Source organism: Agrilus planipennis, unplaced genomic scaffold, assembly GCF_000699045.2.
Source record: "Agrilus planipennis isolate EAB-ADULT unplaced genomic scaffold, Apla_2.0 scaffold40, whole genome shotgun sequence".
Lineage (NCBI taxonomy): Eukaryota > Metazoa > Arthropoda > Insecta > Coleoptera > Buprestidae > Agrilus > Agrilus planipennis.
In genome coordinates this window covers 834,890-858,075 of record NW_020438938.1, presented here as the reverse complement: position 1 = coordinate 858,075, position 23,186 = coordinate 834,890, and the positions used below count along the sequence as shown (strand labels likewise).

At 37.0% G+C, this 23,186-nt stretch overlaps 1 protein-coding gene across 1 annotated transcript in view; it reads left to right on the top strand.

The window, feature by feature from the left end:
• The first annotated feature begins 8,260 nt into the window (after positions 1-8,260).
• LOC108740886 (homeobox protein homothorax) overlaps positions 8,261-23,186 on the top strand; it is a 286,672-nt gene continuing 271,746 nt past the window's right edge. The window contains exon 1 of the mRNA XM_025974404.1: positions 8,261-8,287. Within this exon, the coding sequence (XP_025830189.1) occupies positions 8,276-8,287 (12 nt within the window). The 5' untranslated portion in view covers positions 8,261-8,275. The remainder of the gene's footprint in view (positions 8,288-23,186) is intronic.

Genomic DNA, 23,186 nt, shown 5'->3' with positions numbered 1-23,186 from the left:
TTTGTCACAAAAGATTTTATTAGAGCGTAAAGATGTAGTTGTTTGTTTGTTGATAAATGGTTCAGATCTATGCTCGCGAATGATTAATTTAGAAATTCTAAAAAGATTGTTAAAGGTGTATGTCTGGAGCGTGGCGCTGCAAGGGTGCGAAACATGGACGGTGGGAAAGGCGGAAAAGAAAAGTTTAGAAGCGATCGAAATGTAGTGTTCTTGGCGAATGATGAGGATACCGTGGATAGAGAAGGTTAAAAGTGAAGTGGTATTAGAAAGAATAGGAGAACAGAGGACTCTACGGAAGTCAATAAAAAATAGGCGAGATAGGTTGGTAGGACACTTTCACAGGCAGAAATATATTAGAAGCAGAAACAAAAGGTAGACCTTGATTAGATTACTGTTCACAAATAGTTAAGGATGTGGGATGTTCTAGTTTTAGAGAAATGCGTAGGTTAGCTCAGGATAGGAAAAAGTGGAAGTGCGTGTCCAACCAGTTTTAGGACTGATGACTTTATGCTAGTAAAATAATTCTGAATGTCAGTACTCCCCTGCGTCCCTTATTAGGGGTTGTTTTAAAAAATTCTGGAATAACTGTTTCATTATTTGTTTTCGAGTTTCTATAGGTCCCAAGCTTCAAGTTGATAGACGAAGGGAATCCATACCTAAGCCTCCCGTTTCACCACCTTAGGGTTTGATTTGCGAAAAGTACTTTTTCTGACTTGATGATGATAATGATGCCGTGGCGATGTGATGCGATTTACTGGACGCCTGATATGTACACCTTTGACCATTGAACAGATGATGGTGCATTTAGCAATCAATGCTATCGATTACCATTAACAATACTGCTTTAATGAACGCGTCTAATCGAAATATTGTGCAAGTCATAATTTTGTGTTTAATTAATTGATATCCCGGTCAATAATAGTATGAGGGACCATGAAAACAGAGAATTTGAATTTCACACTCGTCCGGGCCTTCGAATTATCTTGGTGCAACTGTAAATTTGACATTATATCGATTACCCACTAATTCCGTTCATTTAAGTCAAAACCGAATAAGCAGAAAAAGAAACGCGTACCTAACTACAAAGGAAAGAAACACAGAGAGTAACAATGCTGTCGCTGAAACGATAAAATCGGCAGCCGCAGTATTGCTGAATGAAAGATGTTCAACTCTCATTGTCGTTTTTCTGGAAGCGGAGACAGTTATTGTGTCTATTTGACTCGAGTGATTTATGGTGAACAACAAACAAACAAAACAAACAAAGCTATTCCAGATTCCAATTCTGCCGGTTGCTCATTTGCGATGCCTAAAATCCCGTTCCGGCGAAGAGAGAAACAAAAGACACAGAGACCATATCAAGGGCGACTTAACTATGCACTAACACAAAAAATTTGAATGTCCTAATTTCGCTTTTCACCCTTTTGTATATAAGTTAAGCGAAAGGCAAAAAAATGGGGAGCTCTCTGATGGATCTTGTTTGACGTTAGAAATTTTTATAAAGCAGAAGTGGTATTGGACTTTTATAGAGATCAAAATAAAGACTAATATTGCATTTACAAATTTATGATTTGGTCGTATTTTATTTATGAAGAACCAACACTGACGTTTCGCCTCTATTTGGAAACTTTTTCAAGGTAGGCTCTTTAGTTCCCAAATAGAGGTGAGTGTTGTTTCTTTGTAAATAAAAACCTTCCAACCCTTAATTGCCTTGAACTTTACTTAATATTATCTAACTAGGAGATATTTTTCCCTCCGATTTTATAATCAATAAAAAAGAATGAAAACAAACAGATCTTACGGATACGTACGTAAAGACACATCTTGAGGACGAAGAAGTTTCACGATGTGGCAGTAAATTTTAAACTATTACAAACATGGGAAAACGCTCGCAACGGTACCTACTGGAAAATACGATACCTAGCGCCCTCGCTAAACAATTCGGCAAATCCTTCGAAACAAATTTTCATTTTTTCCAGTCGACTTAATCGAGAGGGAAATTTATATCAGAATAAATAATTTCTGTTTCGCGCCGCTACTTATTCTCTCGTATTTTCGGTGGCAAAACAAGCGAAAAGGAACTGTGGCTCTGACGATGGTGGAACAAAAGGTCCAATTCCGTAAGTAACAAGGAACGAGAAAGGAAAAGAAGGAATGGGACGGAGACACCGTCACGGGTTCTAAATTATGTTTACAGGCGTATATTCCGGCTCTCGACTCTGGGATCGAGTCCGGGAAACCAGAGTGACGGAAAATCATGCGTTAAAAGCAAGCAAGCGTAAGGCTGTGCTCTCTTCACGAAACGTTATGGAGAAGGCGAATTTAAATATATGTATATGTATCCGGAGAAGAAACAAGAACTAGAAATAAATTAACAATTTTAAGAGTAGCTAGTGTAAGAAAGAACTTTTTCATAATGTAATTTAGTAAACAGTTTACTGCTACTACTACAAATACTATTGAAAGTCTTTGGGAGACGTCCCTTTACCACAAATCTCCAGAAACATTGCATAAATTTAGAGTTTTAAAGTATTGCTTCTCAACATGGGGATGACGAAATGCTTATATCGGTATACATTGCTTCTGCTGTGGCTTATTCTTTTGTAACAAATTTTTAATACCTTCTGGGTTTGGGCAACTCAGTTCATTTATTCTCATGCGTCAAAAAGTCAGGGATGTGGGATGTTGTAGTTTCAGGGAAATGCGAAGATAGCTGGAGATAACAAAGAGTGGAGGTGCGTGTCCAACCAGTCTTATTAGGACTGATGATGAAGATAATTAAATTTGTTTAGTGTGTAGAGTTAGAAGTTTGGCGCTAGAGCATAGGTCTTAGTGGATGTAACTTGATGAACACGTAAAAAGTTTTAATTTGAAATGCAGACATTCCTTTCTAATTCGTTAAAATCATACCATATTTTTCATGAACCTTTGCTGGTATTTACCCAACCGGCCGAAATGAAAGAGCAACAGACACACACGTATACATATATATATATGTATCGTCATCATCATAATAATCATTATCATCTCGGAAACCTTTATACGTATTGTTACGGTGCCACTTTGATTCGGCCGAAAAAATGACATAAATCCGAAAGGCATTCAACCCCCATTATATCTCGGATGATGTAGTGGTTCCTCGGCCGCCCCGATCTTTTCCTTCAACCACTCATAAATACGTCCGCCTCACAATGGAAACATCACCGACGCGCTCGACCTGTTTAATATGTGAAAGCGATTTTTGAAAAAATTTGTTTAGTCCTTTCTCTCTCTCGCTCGACTTTTTTTTTTTTGTTCTCGTCGTTGTATCGTCGCGCGATGCAGGTGCTAATAATAATCGAAGTGTCCAGGTAACAATGCAACTCCGATGAATTTATATGCCGGAGGAATTTCAGGGATCGAATTTAAATTCGGGCTGCTCCACATGGATCGAGGAGACTGTGTGGGAGACGACATTCCCCGAGACGATTTACGCTGACAGTATCGAATGAATTTTATGCATGACAACCGTTGCAGCACTTGTTTATACGTATGTGAGGCGAACAACTCATGATATACAACTCGTCACAAAAACTTCATCGATCCATAATTGAGGACACAACTGGATGAAGATGTCGTGTCGTAGCAAAATTGAAAATTTAAGAAATTTGCAATGTTGTATAAACACCTATTGTCCAGTCTTACAATACAACATGTAGCGAGCGGGCCTCATGTGGTTAATGAGGGGCATGCCGATATAGGATTTTCCCGTAGATTACTCATGAAAATCTCACCAAAAAAGTCCCGACTAGAATTTATAGGGGGCATACCTCATGTAGCGTGTGAGCCTCATGTAGTTAATGAACGACACGCCGATATGGGGGATTTTCCTGTAGATTACTCATGAAAGTCTCACCAAAAAAAGTCCCGCCTAGAATTTATAGGGGGCATACCTCATGTAGCGTGCGGGCCTCATGTGGTTAATGAGGGGCATGCCGATATAGGATTTTCCCGTAGATTACTCATGAAAATCTCAACAAAAAAGTCCCGACTAGAATTTATAGGGGGCATACGTCATGTAGCGTGTGAGCCTCATGCAGTTAATGAACGGCACGCCGATATGGGGGATTTTCCTGTAGATTACTCATGAAAGTCTCACCAAAAAAAGTCCCGCCTAGAATTTATAGGGGGCACGCCCCATGTAGCGTACCGGCTTCATGTGGTTAAAGAGGGGCATGCCGATATGGGTGATTTTCCCGTGATTACACACAAAATTCCACCAAAAAAGTCCCGATTAGAATTTATAGGGAGCATCCCTCATGTGGCTAATGAGGGGCATGCCGATATGGGGGATTTCCCCGTGATTACACATAAAATCCCACCAAAAAAGTCCCGATTAGAATTTATTTATATGCTCCTTCTTTGCCCTAGGCGGCAACCTAATAGGCGCACGAGAGATAGTATGGTAGTGTGGCCATCAACTTAGGGACCCTACCTGCACTCCCCTCAAAATTCTAGTCGGGAAGCACCAACATCATCATCATGGTGCCTTCAGTTCGAAGACTTTGTTGAACACGCATTTTCACACTTTCCCATCTTGAGTCAATCTTCGCATTTCCTTAAAAGAAAATCCCATACCCTTATCCCTAACTGAATAATTACGAACAATAATCTAATCTAGGTCTACCTTTGCCCCTCTTAACTCCTGTATTCAAATTTAAATATGTCTCTAAAACAAGATTTTCATACGGTGTCCTATCAACCTATAGATACTATCGAAAAGGGTGCCCATCAGTCCAAATTTTAACGGAACCAACTAGTATACAATCAAAGCTTACGTGTTGTAAATTAGGGGTTACACTTTCCCTTCAATGTTTGAAATAAACCGATTTCAAACCTACTCTGTGTAAGTACATCGTCTGACGCCATGAGACGGCGTATGATGATAACACGTGTCCCCCTAGTCATGGACGCGACGCGTCGCAACGGACGTCTGTAAAGGACACACAGCCTGCTGCACTAATACTTCGCACGCACATCCTAATAATTATTGCATGAAATTCAATGCGAATACCAGTAAAAACAGCTTACATGAGTTACAGATCACCGGCCAATTATTGTTGATTGAAATTTTCAATCCCCTGCTTGATTAGAAACCCACTACTAACAATATTATTGTGGTGTTACAATGTGACAAAACTAGCCAACTTTAAGTGATTGGACTATTTACTATTATCTTAGTTAGTTTTCAAATTAACTGTTTAAATGCACACTAGTTATATCTGTTAACTGATTTATATGAATTAAATGAAACCTTAGTTAGTTTCTATACTATCTGGCTAGTACAGAAACTATCCAAAGGTTTTACTTAAATAAATGTATTAACTTGAATTAATAAACAACCCCTAAACTAAACTTTTCGAAGTCTGGCAAGTTTATCTTCTAAACTGGATAGCATATAGACAATAGTATGTAAGTACAAAAATAATCATAACATGTTTGCTAGTATGTGTTCAATATATCTATAGGTATTAGCCAGACAAATATTTTGTAAACCAACCAGTAAAATTGAATACTGTATTTATATTAAAGTACCTACACGAATAAAACTGTATAATTTACACTTGAACTAACAGAAGCTGACCAGAACTAAAACTTTCTTCAGTTCTAACCAATTTCAAGCGATTGATCGATAAGATTATGAACTAAGCTACTAGGCAAGGAACATTGTATGTTTTATTTACTATTATCTGAGTTAGTGTTCAGATTAACTGCTTCCTATACGTCCTAGCTAAATTTGCTAATTAATTTGAATGTGTTAAATAAGATCTAGAAAGTTAGAAAACGCTATCGTTTAAAGTATAATGAGTGAATCTCTCTGTATAGTTTGTACACTAGCCCGATAGTATACAAACTAACCAAGGTCTTATTATTAATAAAAGAGTTAGTTTTTCGGGTGAAACTTTAATAAAATACAATAAAAAGAAAAGTAAACGCTCTTAAATGTTTTAAAGCTTAATGAGTTGAACTTTATATATGTTTTGGGTAGTTAACCCTTTATCAAAACCATCATTAACTGATATGTTCTTGATCAAAGTAAACAATTAAGTACGACCAGATACATATTCATTAAGCTTTGAAATATTTAAAAAGGTTTCATAATTTCTTCACCTAAAAAATCTATATCTAATAATAAGACCTTGGTTAGTTTGTATATAGTCAGGCTACCATACAAACTATCCAAGTTTTCTTTTAACAACGTTAACAGAAAATGTATCAATTTGAGTCGAGATATTACAATGTATTTGGGTTTTAGCTGATGACTGTAGTTTTAATATTAGCCATTCAATCTAAAAGAGCCACCCTGTACAATAAGTTTTGTTGTTTTCATTTTGAAATCTACTTTAGATCTTCGACGAATGAAGAAACGTAAGCAAAAGAAGTTCGTTAACATAAGATAGCATCTGGTCAATATTTCACTTCCTTATGTATCTTTCTAATCAAAATAAAACCCATGAAAAGCATCGCGCTGACAAAAATAAATAGGATGCATATTTGGGGGTGTTTCGTCTGCCGTCTGTCGCAAGCTATATAACATCCTCTCACCTGCTTCTTTTGTTCCTCTATAACGATCAATTAGCACTTCGGGGAAGTTTCAACTTGTTTCCTACTTAACACCTCGGACAATAGATCAGAAGCGGAAGGGGAGTTGTCTTCTGATAAACAAATTCACTAAAATGCTTCGTAACATTTAAGGGATAAGAAGACCGATAAAAGTGATAAATTTACAATGACCACCGTTGCTTCTGGTCACCACTCAAGCATAAATACATCAAGAACGATCTGACCCTTCATTATCAGTCCTTCAAATAAAAGATACATAAGTACAAGCAGAGGCAGATATTAATTGCAACCCCATGTTGCCTTATTATCATGCAACAATTGTTCTTCACAAAACCTTGGAAACTTATCAGTCTTTTGGGCAAAATGAATTTGCGTACCTACTTATATAGTTAGTTTACTCTTTACTCTTTTCTTGGAAATATATGACGTCCTTCCATTTCTCTAAAAAGGGTGATATAGAATGGGACCTTTAAGTTAAGGGGGCACTTTGACTGAAAGACGTATTTTAAAAATGGCACTAGGATCGCAATATTCTGTTATATAGATACATAAAGCGTTAAATTGTCTTCTTTCGGGTACTCCTTATGTTAAAATTCTACCAGAATAACAGTTCACAAAATAATAATGTACTTTGATAAATAGATTAGATTGCAAGTTTAAAAAAGTATTGTATTTTATTAGAGTATTACTTACTAAACGTTATGTTACACATGTTCAATGATTTTTAACTAAGAATCTTTAAAAATTCCAGTGATTTTGTGCTCCAGATATAACACAAAATCTAATGTTTACCTGCCCTAACCTATTTAGGTGTTTATATAGTCAAGTAAATATTAAAGTTAAATAGACTTACATTTAATTAACAGTTTGGATAGACGTATGAAGCACTTGACCATCACTTAAAACACAAAATTAAAGTTTAATTCAAAAATTTGCTACATACATAATCTAAATGTCAAACAAACTCTACATTTCAAATATTTTAAAGGTCGGATTATGAATTCAATAAACTCATTTAGCCAGATTGTTTTAAGTTTCTGTTACCTTTAGTCCTGCCCTGGATAGGAATTTATAGTGTCTAAAGTGTTATAATATTAAGAATAAAGGTTTAATAGTATCATTTATCAATATAAATGAGATTTCCTACCGCTAGAAATCCTACAAAGTTAAAATTTAGAATTTATTTTATTTTCTACAGTTATATAACCACTGAATTTTATATTTAAAAAAGAATATTTAAAATCAAAATATATGCATTGATCAATTAAGTAACTGTTACTATCTAAAGTTGTTAACTATTATTAAATTGTTAAAAGTTTCCTAGACATTTTTTACGAAACTCAACTAAGGCCGCTCCTGGCAAAATTTAACTTCAAATTCTGCCTCTAGATGGTCGACAAGCAACCATAATAGAGGGTATGAGGCTGGAGCGGTAATTTTTATTAAAAAATAAAGAAAATCTGTTTATTTCAATTGTAAAATCAGGTGGAATTTGTTTAGGGTAGTACGGGCAGTGTTTCAGTAATGTTGGACTGGTTTATAAGTGCGATAAAATGTATTATTTTTCTATATGAAAATCGGCGTCGTTTTAGTCATGCATGCAGTAGTTGTAACAGTCGGCCATTAGAAATTGCGGTTCTGATTTCCATAATTTTTTTCGCATAATTGCTTGTAAATGGGTAATAAGGTAGGTCATTTAATTCTAACTTTTTTATTAATGCTGAATGAAAAATTGGTATCTTTAATATCCTCTGATGGTATATTGTATGAAGGAATTAAAAATGTCGATGAACTTGGCAGTATCAAATTTGTTTATTATGTAACTTATATTACAGGTGGTTTCAATGAAACTTTTGGGCCATTTTATAGGTTGGCTTATGTTCGATAAGTGATAATATTCAAAATAATTATCAACAAATTAGTTGTATTCTTCTAATTAAATACGGATTTTAATTATTATTTACTATTCGCGTTTATGTAATTTATATGTTTAATTTTCAAAATTCATCATAGGTTAATATTTCATGATTTTTCCATTAAACATACTTTTATTATTTTTTGAAATTGGAGTTACTTTAATGATGGGATTTCTAGATTCATAGTGAATTCTTAATATGCGTGGGTAGATTTTTACCCCTATGCGATGTGATAAAGATTTAATATAGAATTTACTATAGGGAAATAACAGTTTGGTTTGGGATATGGTGAACTCACAATTTAAATCTCATAAGAAGATTAATGTTATTGTTAGTCCCCTAATAAACACCCTGTGGTTGAAATATTTCTCACACTGTCAAGCATCAAGCCATGTCGCAAATAAAATGTAATAATCTGATGCAACATTAATTACAAATATTGTTGAATTTAAATGGTTACCGCAGTCTTAATTGTGAATTAGAATCTGCTATTCCATGGTAAAAAAGTAGAAAAAAGATCAAAAACACTTTATTAAAATTACCACAATTGTTTCCCTAACACTGCAACTTCACACTGCTACCTGTTTTCAGCGTTAGGAAACAATTGTTGATATTTAAAGAAATTTGTGAATGTAGTGTTTTTTTTTTCCTTTTTTCTACTATAAAGGTATTTCTGATTGATACCGAAAGTTTTATCGTACATGAAAATTGGGAATATCTAATTATCAAAATGTCTTTCTTTATAATTACTGTGTAAAATGTTTCATGTATATGCGTACTATACATGTTCTTGTTGCTGCATTTTGTTGTAAAGCTGAAGAATTTATTCACGGCTTCAGTTTAAATTACAAGTATTTACGCATTTAATGCAAGTTGTTAGAGTCTGAGTTTTGAATAGAGTTAGCAGCCAAGTTATGCACACAATCACACCTTTTTCCGTTAACATGCCTTATACTGACTAGCCAACCGAGATCGTTTTCTTTATAAAGGATTATTTATGGTAGCAGTAAATAAGTGGCAAATGCATTAAATCGCAGCAAGAAGCCGTTTTAAGAATCCCTTATAGACACGGTTTATTCAACCTAGGTATGCAGTCAATAAAAAAATTAAATTTTTGTGCTGTGAATACAGAAAAAACAATTAAATTACCTACTGCGTATTACAAAGTGTATAAAAAATCTCGATACGTTCGGATCATTACTTATTGACAAACAATTAGGGAAATACAATGTAATAAAGTTTTGGAAGTTATCTGAAGGTGGTTTTACAAATTTGTTTGATATTAATTTTTATTAACTACAATAACACCTTCTGTTCTACTGTTTTTAATGTGTCTTCATTTCTAACTCTTTCTATCCGTTTCAAGCCCTTCTAACTTTTTATTTTCTGTATCACCCACTGCCCGCGTTGATTTATTGAAAACTGTTTCCATTAATAGTCTATTAAAATTTAATTTATTTTTAAAATTGTTGTAATAGTGTCCCAGAAGTGAATGCATTTGAATGTTCCCCAAATTGTTCGCAATATGTCGTAAGGTACAAGACTGTGAACACATAAATCAAGTAAGGGACAGCCTCCGGGTTACAGACTATACATTTTTATTCGGTTGGACAGTCAAATTTGATGTATTGTGCAATATTTTTATTTATATATGTACATGTATAATTCTAACACCGCATTCTTCAAAGGCAGATGATGTTTCTACTTCAGTTCCTTTTCTGCAGCTATATTCCTCGTATTATGACTAAATTTGTCAAGATAAGACTAAAAAACGATTTAAAAACTTTTGGTTTAAAAGGATTGCATCCCTTACGTATGAGGTATTAATTAATGTAGAATATTTCTGTCCAAATATTTGACCCTTTTGTTAGCTCATCCACTTGATTAATTGCACTTTTGTGTACTCTTAATATCAAGAATTTTTGGCTTAAAATATTCCGGATTGTAAATGCAAATTCTCGCGTCCTTTCGCGCGTTTTGCATACGAGACGCGCGAAATCATACCCCGGAACTTTTCCAATATCCGCATAAATCTACAGAATGCTTAGAATAACTTGCCGTTAAGCAGTCGACTTCCCCTTAATGTCCTACTCAAACACATTAAAATCCCGAACGCATAAATCTAATTAAGGGACCCGGGAACGGCCCTTCGCACAGGATGGATGTGCTAAATTCCGCCACGAAAGGACGACAAAGGAAAAATCACCTCACAGTAAACACGTTATGCATTTTATGTACATCTAAACCCTAAAGTGTATATAATATAATAAAATTAAAACAATTGTAATTTCCACAATAATTTATTTAAGTTTGCAACAATTGAATTTTAAATCTTTTTCACCCTTTAATGGGAATAAGAACGTTGTTCTTTAGGAAAATCCGCTCCGGTCAGATTAACTGCTATTTGTGTATGATTTTCTTTGTGACTTTTTGATCAAAAGTTCCCATGGGTAGTACATAATCTTAAAAAATTGACTCTCGGAAACATTTCATGTGGTTGTAGTTGATTCCTCCTGCTTCGCAAACGATAAATGAAATAAAAGTCAGTTCAAATGTATGTAGCACCAAAGTAAAGTACGCATATCGTACTTAGTTGTCGAGAGTTCTTTCGATGTTGAAGCGAGTTCAGGTTGAAAAGACGGTGGCTAGGAACGCGATAACGGATTTAATGAACCCCGTGGTTGCAGTCGGTAGTGAATGGCGAGCAGCACGGCGACACAAAGCGGCTAATTTATGGGACGCGATTGTTGCGTGCGTCGCGTCGCGGCGGCGAGCGTCCCTTGACGAAACGCCTGTAACGCTAACTTGACTCGTTTAGATATGTATACGAAGCAGTACCTAAATTCATTGTCAGAAAAGAACAGTGGCGGTTCTTGGCTAAAATTAGTGGGGGTGCTTCCCCAGACACATGTAATAAAACGTGTCATCATCACCACCAGAAGGTCGTCAGGCTTGAGACTGATTAGACACCCATTTCCATTGCTTTTCTATCCTGAAATAATCGTCGCGCAGAACTAGAACATTCCACATCCTTAATTATTTGTTAATACTAATCTAATCCTGTTTCTACTTCTCTGACTATCCCTTCGTGCCTGAGAAGGTATCCCACCCACCTATCTTGCCTATTTCTTATTTTACTTTCATAGCGCCCTTTGTTCTCCTACTCTTTCTAATACCTAATCGTTTATAACCTTCTCTATCTTCCTCCTTTATCCCCATATGCCTGTAACACCACATTTCGAATGCTTTTACCTATTCACAGTGCCTTACAAAGACCGTTGTATTGGGAGTGGTTACTGACACTAACTTTAAGGACTTTAAAAGGGAGAATGCAATCCCCTTCCCATAACAAAAATTGTTAATAATGTTCATAAGTTTTATGGTTTTTGAGAAATGGAAAAATATTATAAACAAATTGCCAGTATGTTGCGGTCACTAGATGGAGAACTCCGTGATAGGGAACCCTATGTCTGCTTCAGTTGATAAAACAGATTGCGACAGCGTCGAAATGTGTGTTGGCATAGACGCCGAACGTCGTCGTCGTCGTCGTAAAACCGGCAGCTCCTATCGACAAGACTTATGCCGCCATTACCGTCCGATTTATTTTGAATCTACATGATGTTTGGCTATTAATGCAGTAGTTTCGACGATAAAGAATGCGAAGCTCGCTCGTTGTTGACATCTATGGTCTCTTAACGCGAATAAAAGTTTCACGGCGAATGCGAATGTTTTCCTCGACCGAACGCGTCGCGACGGACGTTGCTGGTTCCGATTGGTGAAATTTTACTCTCTATTATAGTTACGAACTGATAAACTTCCCCTGATCAACACTTGCAGATCTATCGGAGAACTTCTTCAACTAGCTGGTCGTTGTTTATCGTTCACGAGTTGAAGTTGACTGTTCACAAACAGAGGTTTACCTTGCGTTAAGCGTCAAGGCATCCGACTGGAAATTTGTTAGGGCTGCTGCGGTTCAGCCCCCCATCTTTGGGGCATCACTGACTTCAGATAAATCTCGGTTAAGAAATATAACACTTTAAACACTTAAAAGTTGGTCTGTGTTCTGTCGGAGCTGTTTGCGACGCGCTGATGAGATCCAAAAAGATCGAAATCGCGATCCGCGTCTGGCAGTTTCGACAGAATACAGACCACTTCGAATTATTTTATTCGATTATGGTAACGTGTCTATCACGTTGAGGTTAGCTACGCTGGGATTCGTTTCAGCAAGTAGTTATCCATATATTCAAATGGACCTTGTTGGAGCATACGTAATCCTAAAATGTAGCATTGTACTACAGATGGCGTTTACCGCGCCATTTGTAGTATTTTCTAAAACGCGCTGTTAAGACAGCAGGTAAAAGTTGGTCTGTGTTCTGTCGGAGCTGTCTGCGACGCGCTGATGAGATCCAAAAAGATCGAAATCGCGATCCGCGTCTGGCAGTTTCGACAGAATACAGACCACTTCGAATTATTTTATTAAACACTTGTGTTTGGGCATTAGACAGTCAGATATAGGATATTTACTGTAAAAGGGTTAAAATAGGGTATCACTATTAGGACCAGATCAGGCTCAGACGTCGGTAGGGCCTATACCAGTCTGGCATAGGTAGTTTTAATTTAATTTAATTAGTAAAACTCGTGTAACTTATTTATTCAGCATTTCTGACAAATGCTCATCTAAAGATTCTCATTACGTAAAAGGAAAACTGTAATTCAAATATTTTATCGTCTTCGTTTAAGTTTATCTTACGTCGAAATTGTGCTGTATTGAGCAGTTATTGTGTTATTGACATGCATCCACCTTTAAACGATTATCTAAGATTTTATAAGGGTATTCCGTCCAATATTATTTCTGATTAAGACAATAAGCAATATGGGCGTAAATAATTTGAAATGACGATTGCTTGAGAAGTAATTACGTTTTTTGAGACAATTCATAATTGTAATAGATGTTTCAAAAAAGTTTTTCGTAATCATCAGAAGTTTACGATGTTAATGAGGAACTTTATTAGGTTTTGCAATGTGAGGGAGCTGAGTCAGTGGGTTGGATGAGAAGGTGGCGGTGGTGAGAAGGGTTAGAGGGGGGTTAAGTTGTAAATTGCAGGTGTATTTGCCGCCGGTTCCGTGGGCGATCCGTCGCCTCTTCCAGTTTTCATTTTAATTACCGGTCTTTCTCTCTACCGGTGCTTTAATCATAGGCTACCAGGGCTCCGGCTGACAGGAGGCCCTCTTTCAGTCGTCGCACTCGCCAGCGCCATTTATCAAATCAGAACCGTCGAAAATTTATAGAATTATTATCGAATGGTCTGCTATTAAACAGATGTTGGCCCCTAAATTGAATGGAACAATTCCGGGACCGTCGGATGGGATAATTGCTCTGGAAAGGAAGATACAAGACGGGATAAGGAATCCCTTTCGTCTAGTGATTAATGTCCAGCAGTTAATATGAATGGTCCGTCAACAGAACAGAATTGCCGAAAACAGTTTTGTTAAACAAACTATGAAACGATATGTAATGAAACGATTTTGCAAAAGAATATTTTACTGTATGAATGAAGGATCTAAGTCTGGTCATCATGGTGAAAACGTTTATATTATTCGCCCTAAAAGAAGGGATATTTTTTAAGTTACACAATATTAACGCCTACCTTGAAAAAAACTAAAATACTGATATGCAAGAGAAGAAAAAGTAGGGAAAGAGCGAATATAAAGATAGGAGACGAAAAATTAGAAGAAGTGGCTGATTTTAGATACCTAGGAAGTCAGATAAGTGAGGATGGAAGAAGTAGTAGGGATATAAAGCAGAGGATAGCGCAGGGTCGTGTCGCCTTTAATAAAANAAGTAGTAGTTGTACTGTAGTTAGTCTTGTTTACCAATTTTTTTGATACCTTCATGAAATAACTTTTGTAATGCGTTCCTTACGTCTATTGCGATTTCTGTATCGTACGCAGTTTTACTATAATAAGAAGTGAGTTTTTATCTACATTTATATGAAGCATGGTAAGTAAACTTTTTAGTTAGATAATATTTATAAATCATGAAATGTTAATGATATATTAGAAACATTTGTTACAAGCTCTGATGACATAATAAAAATTTAAATCAACTAACAGTGGGGCTTTGATAGCGATAACGCTATCAAAGTTTTTATGATTTACCTTGCCATTTTCCAATTTCGTTACAAATTAGGATACAGACATAAGTCCATTCCATTCACACATCTGATCTTGCTTCCCATCCTTCAACTGTAAAAGCTCATCCACCTCTCTTAAACTCGCTCTAACTGTAGGGATAGATATAGATGCGCAAAAGATTAGTGTTCTTAGATTTGCAGATGATATATAGCAGTATTAACATCTAGCTAGGAGGAGTTAGACATGGCTTTAAATCAAAGGAAGCGGTATTGACAAAACAGTATTGTATGGAAATAAATAAAAGTAAAACAAAAATACTGGTATGCAAGGGAAGAAAAAGTAGGGAAAAAACGAATATAAAAATAGGACACGAAAATTTAGGTATCTAGGAAGTCAGATAAGTCAGGACGGAAGGAGTAGTAGGGATATAAAGCAGAGGATAGCACAGGGTCGAGTCACCCTCAATAACAAGAAGTCACTTGTATGCTCGCGAACGGTTAATTTAGAAATTCAATAAAGGTTGTTAATGGTGTATGATTAAAGCGTGGCGCTGTACGGGTGAGAAACATGAATGGTGGGCGCGGCGGAAAAGAAAAAGTTAGAAGCGTTCAAAATGTGGTGTTACATGCGAATGATGAAGATACCGTGGATAGAGAAAGTTAGAAATAAAGAGGTATTAAAATAGAACAGGAGAACAGAGGACTCTATGGATGTCATTAAAAAATAGGCGAGATAGGTTAGTAGGGCACCTTTTTCAGGCATGGAAGTGTAGGCAGAAACAGGAGTTAAGAGGAGTAGAGGTAGACCTAGATTAGATGACTGTTCTCTAATAGTTAAGAATGTGAAATGTTCTAGTTTTAGAGAAATGCGAAGATTAGCTCAGGATAGGAAAGAGTGGAAGTACGTGTCCAACCAGTCTTATGATATGATCGGTAATATATTCCGTATTTTTTTCGAAAAGTTCTCTTTTAACACATATACACGTACTCATTTGCAATCCACATAGAGAGATATTTACAGTAATTAAGCACTACACCGCCCACCCCAAAAACAACAAACGATTTGTTTATAAAGATAAAAATTATTTACATATTTAGATAGGCACATTTAGGTACATACCAACCAAAATAAACAGTAGCATATTAACGATTCTAATCATAAAATGTTTACGTGCCTGCATATGTACTTACTCATAACGAAGCTACACAATTTAACAACACGTAACAACTAGTAATTATTAAAATGTGAACTATTGTACGCGATCAGGTAGCTAATTAACAGAGCAGGAAGTTGTGTCAAAGTACCTTTTTAAGACACAAGTTACATGAGCCATTATTGGTTTCTGTTTTTTCATATTTTAGGAACAATTTATTTCAGAACCGTAAGGATTTCCTGCACCAAATGGAAAGAAGAAGAAAGGACCTACTTCAATCTGTATAACATTAAACAATAAAGTATATTAATCGTTAACAAAGAATCCTGAAAAATTTCAGGAAATTTTTATAAACTTTCCACTCACACATTCCTAACCATTGCATCCCGATCATAATGAAGGTATCAAAAAATTGTAAAATTGGTAAACAGTGTGTATTTACGAATATTATGGTCTTCACTTACTGATTAAGTACGTACATTAAACAAAATTTTTGTAATTCAACCGATGAATAGTGGCAAACATGATGATGCCTATTGCGTGCCTTTTACGTTCGAGTTTTTCCAAAGTATTATGCGCCATCAACCGAACCGTATACATTCGTTCGTTGGTTGTAACTGTCATCGTTGCATCGTGTTTGACAAATGTTTCTGTCCGTCGCTTCACATCAGATTAGCAGCCGTTCCATCATCGGTAGCGATAATTTCGAGACCAGAATCCGGAATAGGTCACGTCACCAGGTACCTGTCATACATTTACCATATCATGCGAAGACATCGTTACACAAAATGAGAGAGAGTGAATATCGAAATAACATATTCACGTCAGTGGTATGACCCAAAATTAAAGTCTATCTAAGATGTGGAAAATAAGACCAAAAGTAAAAATACCTTCGGATAGATAAACATCCGTCATCTCTGTGGAAAAGAGATTATTAAGATTTAAGATCAAGTTACTCAAAAGCTAACTATAAATGAATACATTTATTGCTACCCTGTTGGTGCACGTCACTGGTGAGTTACTTAAGCACATAGTGATTAAGTGGCGTAAGATCTGATGCATGACGAACACCATGATGGGCTTCTGTTGATCGTCGATGGTTGATCGTAGGATGGACCAATGAGGGTTGAGGTAGCAACCCGACAACGACATTGCACAAAAACGCGTGCAACATAACATACATATATCTACGTATATAATACGAAACTGTTCTGATATTCATTACTGATAAGAGTCGAACATAGACGTGGCTGCAGCAGCTTTTTCCGGTCGCAAGAGTACGTACGACGACGGCAAAAGATCGGCGGCGCGGTGCTGCACGAAGCGGTGTGGCCATTTTTCGTCGACGACGCCATATGTTAATTTATGTACTGACGATGGTAAAAATAACTGCCGCTCCCTGGATTTTACGTCACGAAACATTCACTAATACTGACGGTTCTTATATCCATTTAGTTTAATAAAGTTGTTGGAAGGCATATTATCGTTATCAAAGAACGAGAATTGATAGGAGCTTTTGAATAAAGAAACAAGACCACCACCAGCCCATCGCTGCTTTGATAAAATGATCATTCTAATACCAATAAGAACAGACAATGTTGTTATGTTGACCGCCATCTAGAGAGAAAATATTCTAACTGGAGCTTATGTTGAGTAATACATACTATACTGGAGAAAGTATTATTCTCTTTCTGCAACCTTTTTTACATTTTAAATAATTTGACAAAGAATGATTGCTGTTAGGATGTAGCACCTCTCTACAACGTTACAGTTAAAAGAAAAGAGCGATCTGACATTGTGCTCGTTCAATTTGCATATCCCTATCGCTTGTTTATTAACCTTTTGAAACTGTGGAACTGGAAAAACAGAATCATTGTAATTTAAGCAGGCCGTTCCCTCTTGTTTAACGCTTGTAGGAACCGAAAAATTGACATCTTGTTTTCCAAACAAGCTCATCCATGTAAGGAGAGGGTTGGTTCTGACAGCCATATACTTAGACCTGATTTTTTTCGTTACTCTCCTTGGTAATGGGCCTGATGTTAGGTATGGTTGCAAAAAATGCGATAATGCTCGTAAATTAGCGTTTCTCGTCCTTCGATCTGGATGACAGTCATTAGCTACTTCCGTTCTGGTGTGGAATTGCGCGTTTCCGGTAAAAATTGCTACTATTTGCTGGTTATCCCACGTTTCTGTTGACAAATTATTCGAAAGAATTCCTTTTGGACGCGAAGTTAAGACACGAACGTGAGCAAGTGTGTCTCCTGACCGATTATTTATTCGTGCGACGACAGAAAACTTCTACCCGCCGAAAACAAATGCTCACATTAGCAGTATATATTAAAATACTCTAAGAGCGTATCAGCGCGACGAACGGACTTCTGCTGCGCGGTAGCGTACATGTAATTAACTAAATGTCCCTTGTCGTGTTATCCCTAAATTATTTACGGTCTCCTGATGGCATTCCCCCAATTTATTCGTCTTGTCCGGAACTATGTGGGGAAACCTTATTACTGCTAAACTACCTGAACATTAACTAACTAAAGTATAAATCCTTAGCTACCTACTTATAGATATTAGGTACGTGTTTCGTTATTATACAATGGGCAGACAAATGAAGGATTTCGAAAGTTGTGAACAACAGATCACACATGATAAGGAATACGATTTTTCAAGCAAATTCCTTTGATGATGATTTTAATGTACAGAATACATACCCCGCATACCCTTTCACTGGGATACTAAGTACCTATTTGCCTGATATAAACTGTAGTTCAGTGAGTTACAGATTACGGACAGACATAAAGTGAAATTTAATAAGAATGTAGTCGTTGTTGATTAGGCATACCTGTACCTTGTGTACGGTAATATTAATAAATAAAAAAAATAGATATTTCGTTCCTGCCAGCAATTAACGCTGGAGGGCGGAAAGTCTCTCCCGACTATGGCAGAGGGTAGGGCAGAAGGTCCTTTTCAGATTCCTTCTAGGAATCGTGGGAGTGGGTGGGTAATGTTTGGGGTAAGAAAAATGATACGGATGAAATGAAGACAGAAGAGATTAAAAGATTTTCTGTTGAATATTATTGCCCCAGCATTTGCCTGAGCGATCCAAGGAAACAACAGAAAAACTGGGACCAGGGCATACGGCCACGGAATCGAATCGTTGTACTCCCGAATGCTGAACAATGGACTAAACCTCTAAGATACAACTAAGGGGTTAGGAAGACTGGATTTCGTCAATAGTACCACGTAGCTTATAATTATAAATATAATTATATATGTAGTTCCACTTGAAGGAATGATGATCTAAATGGTTCTTAGCCTAACGCAGGAAAGTTATGAACCTCAGGGAGATTATCAAGGTGTAAGAGCTTAACCAGACCCACACGACAGAATCTAAACAGATAACTAAAAGTGATTCCTCTAGTAACAACGATAAAGGATTAGTCAGTCTGGATGATATAAGATTCTTCTTATAAGAAGGCAACCCTAAAACGATATGTAAGCCTCCACAACCTTGTAGGAATCTACAGGTTCGACCTGGTTCAATGGAAGGTAATAAGCTTTCGACAATCAAGGCAATGCCAGAAAAGCACATCATATATTGGAATATTAGCTTGACGAGACACGAATAATATTTCGAAGCAGGTCCTTATTCTTGGACCTCAGTGTCCATCACACTTGCCCATTCTATTGAAAGCTGTTAAATGGAAGTGATTTGGAGCGATATGGTGGAACTTCAATTTCACGATTGAGTTTATATGCTTAATACCTTTTAAGGACTGGCGTGTAATGTGCAAAAGCAATTTGGGAAAGGTATTTGCATAAGCATGAGTCTCGAGTTACTCATTGTGAAAATAAACGAATGTAGTGGTTACCTAACCTAAACCGGATGAAAATCCCGCGCTTTATTTGCTGGCGTGGATTGGTGCATCACCCCACGCGGTTAGACCGCGTAAGCGAGTCGCGGTCGCGGTTGACACGTGATCGACAACGTTGATTGTCACGTGACAAGGGTGGCCGCGAATCACGGCAACAGTTACTTTTTAAGTTTTGGTGGGGCGGGGCGGCCCGTCAATCAGTCAGACAAGAACACTCAGGTGGGCGTCGTGAGTTTGCCTGTATGCTGCCAATAGAACTGGAGGCCATATTGTGAGTAGGGCGGAGCGGACAGTACGCCGCGTGTTGCGTCACACGAGGCAAATGTTTCCGGCGCGAGCACCTAAGTTACGTATAGAGGGCGCTGGCTTATCTTGTGAACAGCACACGTGAGCGTGACTACTTGGATTTGCTTACTCTGCCTGTGTGTCTGTATGTGTAGGTTGTCGTCGTGTTGGACGGCGTGGCGTTCACTTCGTTGCGTGCTAATGTTCTTTTTATCTTAAGGAAAGTCTCGCGGTATCGATAACAATTTGCATTTTTAGACGTGGCCTTTGAAGTGGAAGAATTGTTAATACTTCCTTGAATTAATGAACCGAATACATTTCCTCCTCATTTTTACTGACAATGGGACACTAGATATTACAATATCTTCCTCAATAAGTTATGTTTCTCTATTTATTATTCCCTAGTGAGGTCAGTTCATGTCTATTGTGTAGTCGCGTCTCTAAGATGTTCTACTGACACTTGGTCAGGGTAAAATTACGCAATGTACTGCATGGGAAGGCCCTTCTTTCATTTTCTATCATAATAATCTATTGTCTCGGTTATTTCAATGAGAAGCTTGTCAGAAATTGCTACTACATCGCTGGGATTAGGTATTCTAAGTACCTACGTAAATTGGATATTCGAAGGAATCAGAAGAATGAGATCTCAGATCTCATTCTGCTAGTGTGGCACTAGAAAGGGTCTAACGAATCAAGATTTCCATCAGAAGAAATTGATGTAAGTTGGGTACTGATATGACCCGTAGAAGATTCATTATGAAGAATTCTTCCCTCTACTGCAAATGCATCACTGATGAAACCCGAATATTATCGTCACCATCGACATATGCTTAAAAAGGATTATTTAGTGTCCACAGAGTTCACTAAGTGAAAGCTAATACACGTACCTCACTTGCTACTGTCTATGCGTAACGAGAAATTTATCGGTCGTGGTCTAATGGATATATCTCGGTGATTCTTGTATATGACTCCAAATCCTTTCTACTATGTTCTTACTATTCTAATCGTAATATTTATTATTTATCATCATAACGTCGTCAGCCCTAAGACTAGTTGGACACGCACCTCCACTCCTTCCTATCCTGAACTAATCTTCACATTTCCCTAGAAGAGTAATCTAATCTAGGTCTACCTCTACCCCTCTTAAGTTCCGTTTCTGCCTCTAATATGTCTCTGACTAGACCTTCATACCTGAGACAGAAAGTGTCCTACCAACCTATGTCGCCTATTTGTTATTGACTTCCATAGATCCCTCTGTTCTCCTATTCTATTATTATTTATAAGAATTTACAATTAGGCAGCGTTTATACTGAGGCCATCAGCAAAACGGAGGTGAATTTTAAATTCGCATTAAAATTATCGGCTCATCGGAGCGGATAGTAAACAATTTATATGCCTGCTAGCTAAAGGGTTCCGTTTACGGTTTTGCTGCTTTAAATTAATTAGACGAAATTTATGTTTTGCATAAATCCTAATAAAAAGAAGAGGAAGACAAGGCAAGTTAAGGTTGTCGCATTATTTCATAAAAAAGGCCGCGCCGCGTCCACCCATAGTGTTGAGCACATATACAGCAGAGTAAGCCATTCGTAATGAGGTGCGCTTTTCCAAGAAACCGTTAATTTCAGAGCGGGCATTGCGTTCCTTTCTGTTTCTGTTTTTTCTTGTTGTATTTCGTATTTTCATGAATATTCAGCAAAGGTGAAGCGGTGTAACGAATCAGCGGGATCAGATAACCACAGGGTGACTTATGACTGATAAGACAAACAAGAAAGTATGTTTACATGATGACGATGTGGTGTTCCTCTTGGCGGCTCATCAGAAAATGGGCGAGAAAACGCCGTATCGAAAGATCTTCATTGTTTTTTCGGTTGCAAAGTAAACATTAGAACCGCTGAATATTCATCACGACAAATTAGACAAAGTCTAAACTACCATACGAAAACGGATTCACGCTATAGACCACTTACAAATAATATACTTACATACATAATACCCATATAGGAAGAAATTCACCTACACATAAATAAATGTCATAATAAGTTAGATATACCATACTCTCGGCACTTCACGAAAATTCATGTGAAGTGGGCCCATAAACAGTTTTAAAAGTTTCTTTATAAATAAGGAAAAAATGGTAGGTAACTTCTTTGGAAAAGACTATACTTCGTATCATGTTAAGTGGCGGCTCAGGTAATTAAACTGCCAAGAAGTAACATCCCTTATTTACATCATGCTGGAATTACAATATTGTGGTATAATTCTAAAGAAACGTTCTGTATTCTGTTAAGAACTTGTGGCTTCTCTTTTATCGAAACCTAAACAGAAGTTCGAATCCCAGCTGAACCGACAGAATTACTAAGGAATATTGTCCCTTAAAATTGTCACTAAATAAAGTTTGGACCGTCCTCTTGTTTGGTGCTGATGTCGGTCATTCGATAAATCATCATCAGTCGTCATTCCTAAGACTAGTTGGACACGCACCTCCACTCTTTCCTGAGCTAATCTTCACATTTCCCTAAAATTAGAACAACCCACATCCTTAACCATTTGCGAACAATAATCTAACCTAGGTTTACCTCTACTCCTCGTAACTCCTGGAATTGTTATTTCGACAAAAGAAGCTTATAAATTATTTAAATGTTTTATTGCTTGAACCGCAACTTTACGTGATACGGACATTAGGCATCTATGTACGATCAGTTGTAGAGCCATAAAACGAGTTGTAATTTCCTTGTTCAATGAAAGGACTTATATGACATCAATATGAAATCAATATGTTATGTATGTTAATCCAAATGATAAATAAGAAGGTATATTTATCTGATGGACGGTTCTTGGACGATTAATAATATTTTATTCGATCCGCGTCTGGCAGTTTCGACAGAATACAGACCACTTCGAATTATTTTATTCGATTATGGTAACGTGTCTATCACGTTGAGGTTAGCTACGCTGGGATTCGTTTCAGCAAGTAGTTATCCATATATTCAAATGGACCTTGTTGGAGCATACGTAATCCTAAAATGTAGCATTGTACTACAGATGGCGTTTACCGCGCCATTTGTAGTATTTTCTAAAACGCGCTGTTAAGACAGCAAGTAAAAGTTGGTCTGTGTTCTGTCGGAGCTGTTTGCGACGCGCTGATGAGATCCAAAAAGATCGAAATCGCGATCCGCGTCTGGCAGTTTCGACAGAATACAGACCACTTCGAATTATTTT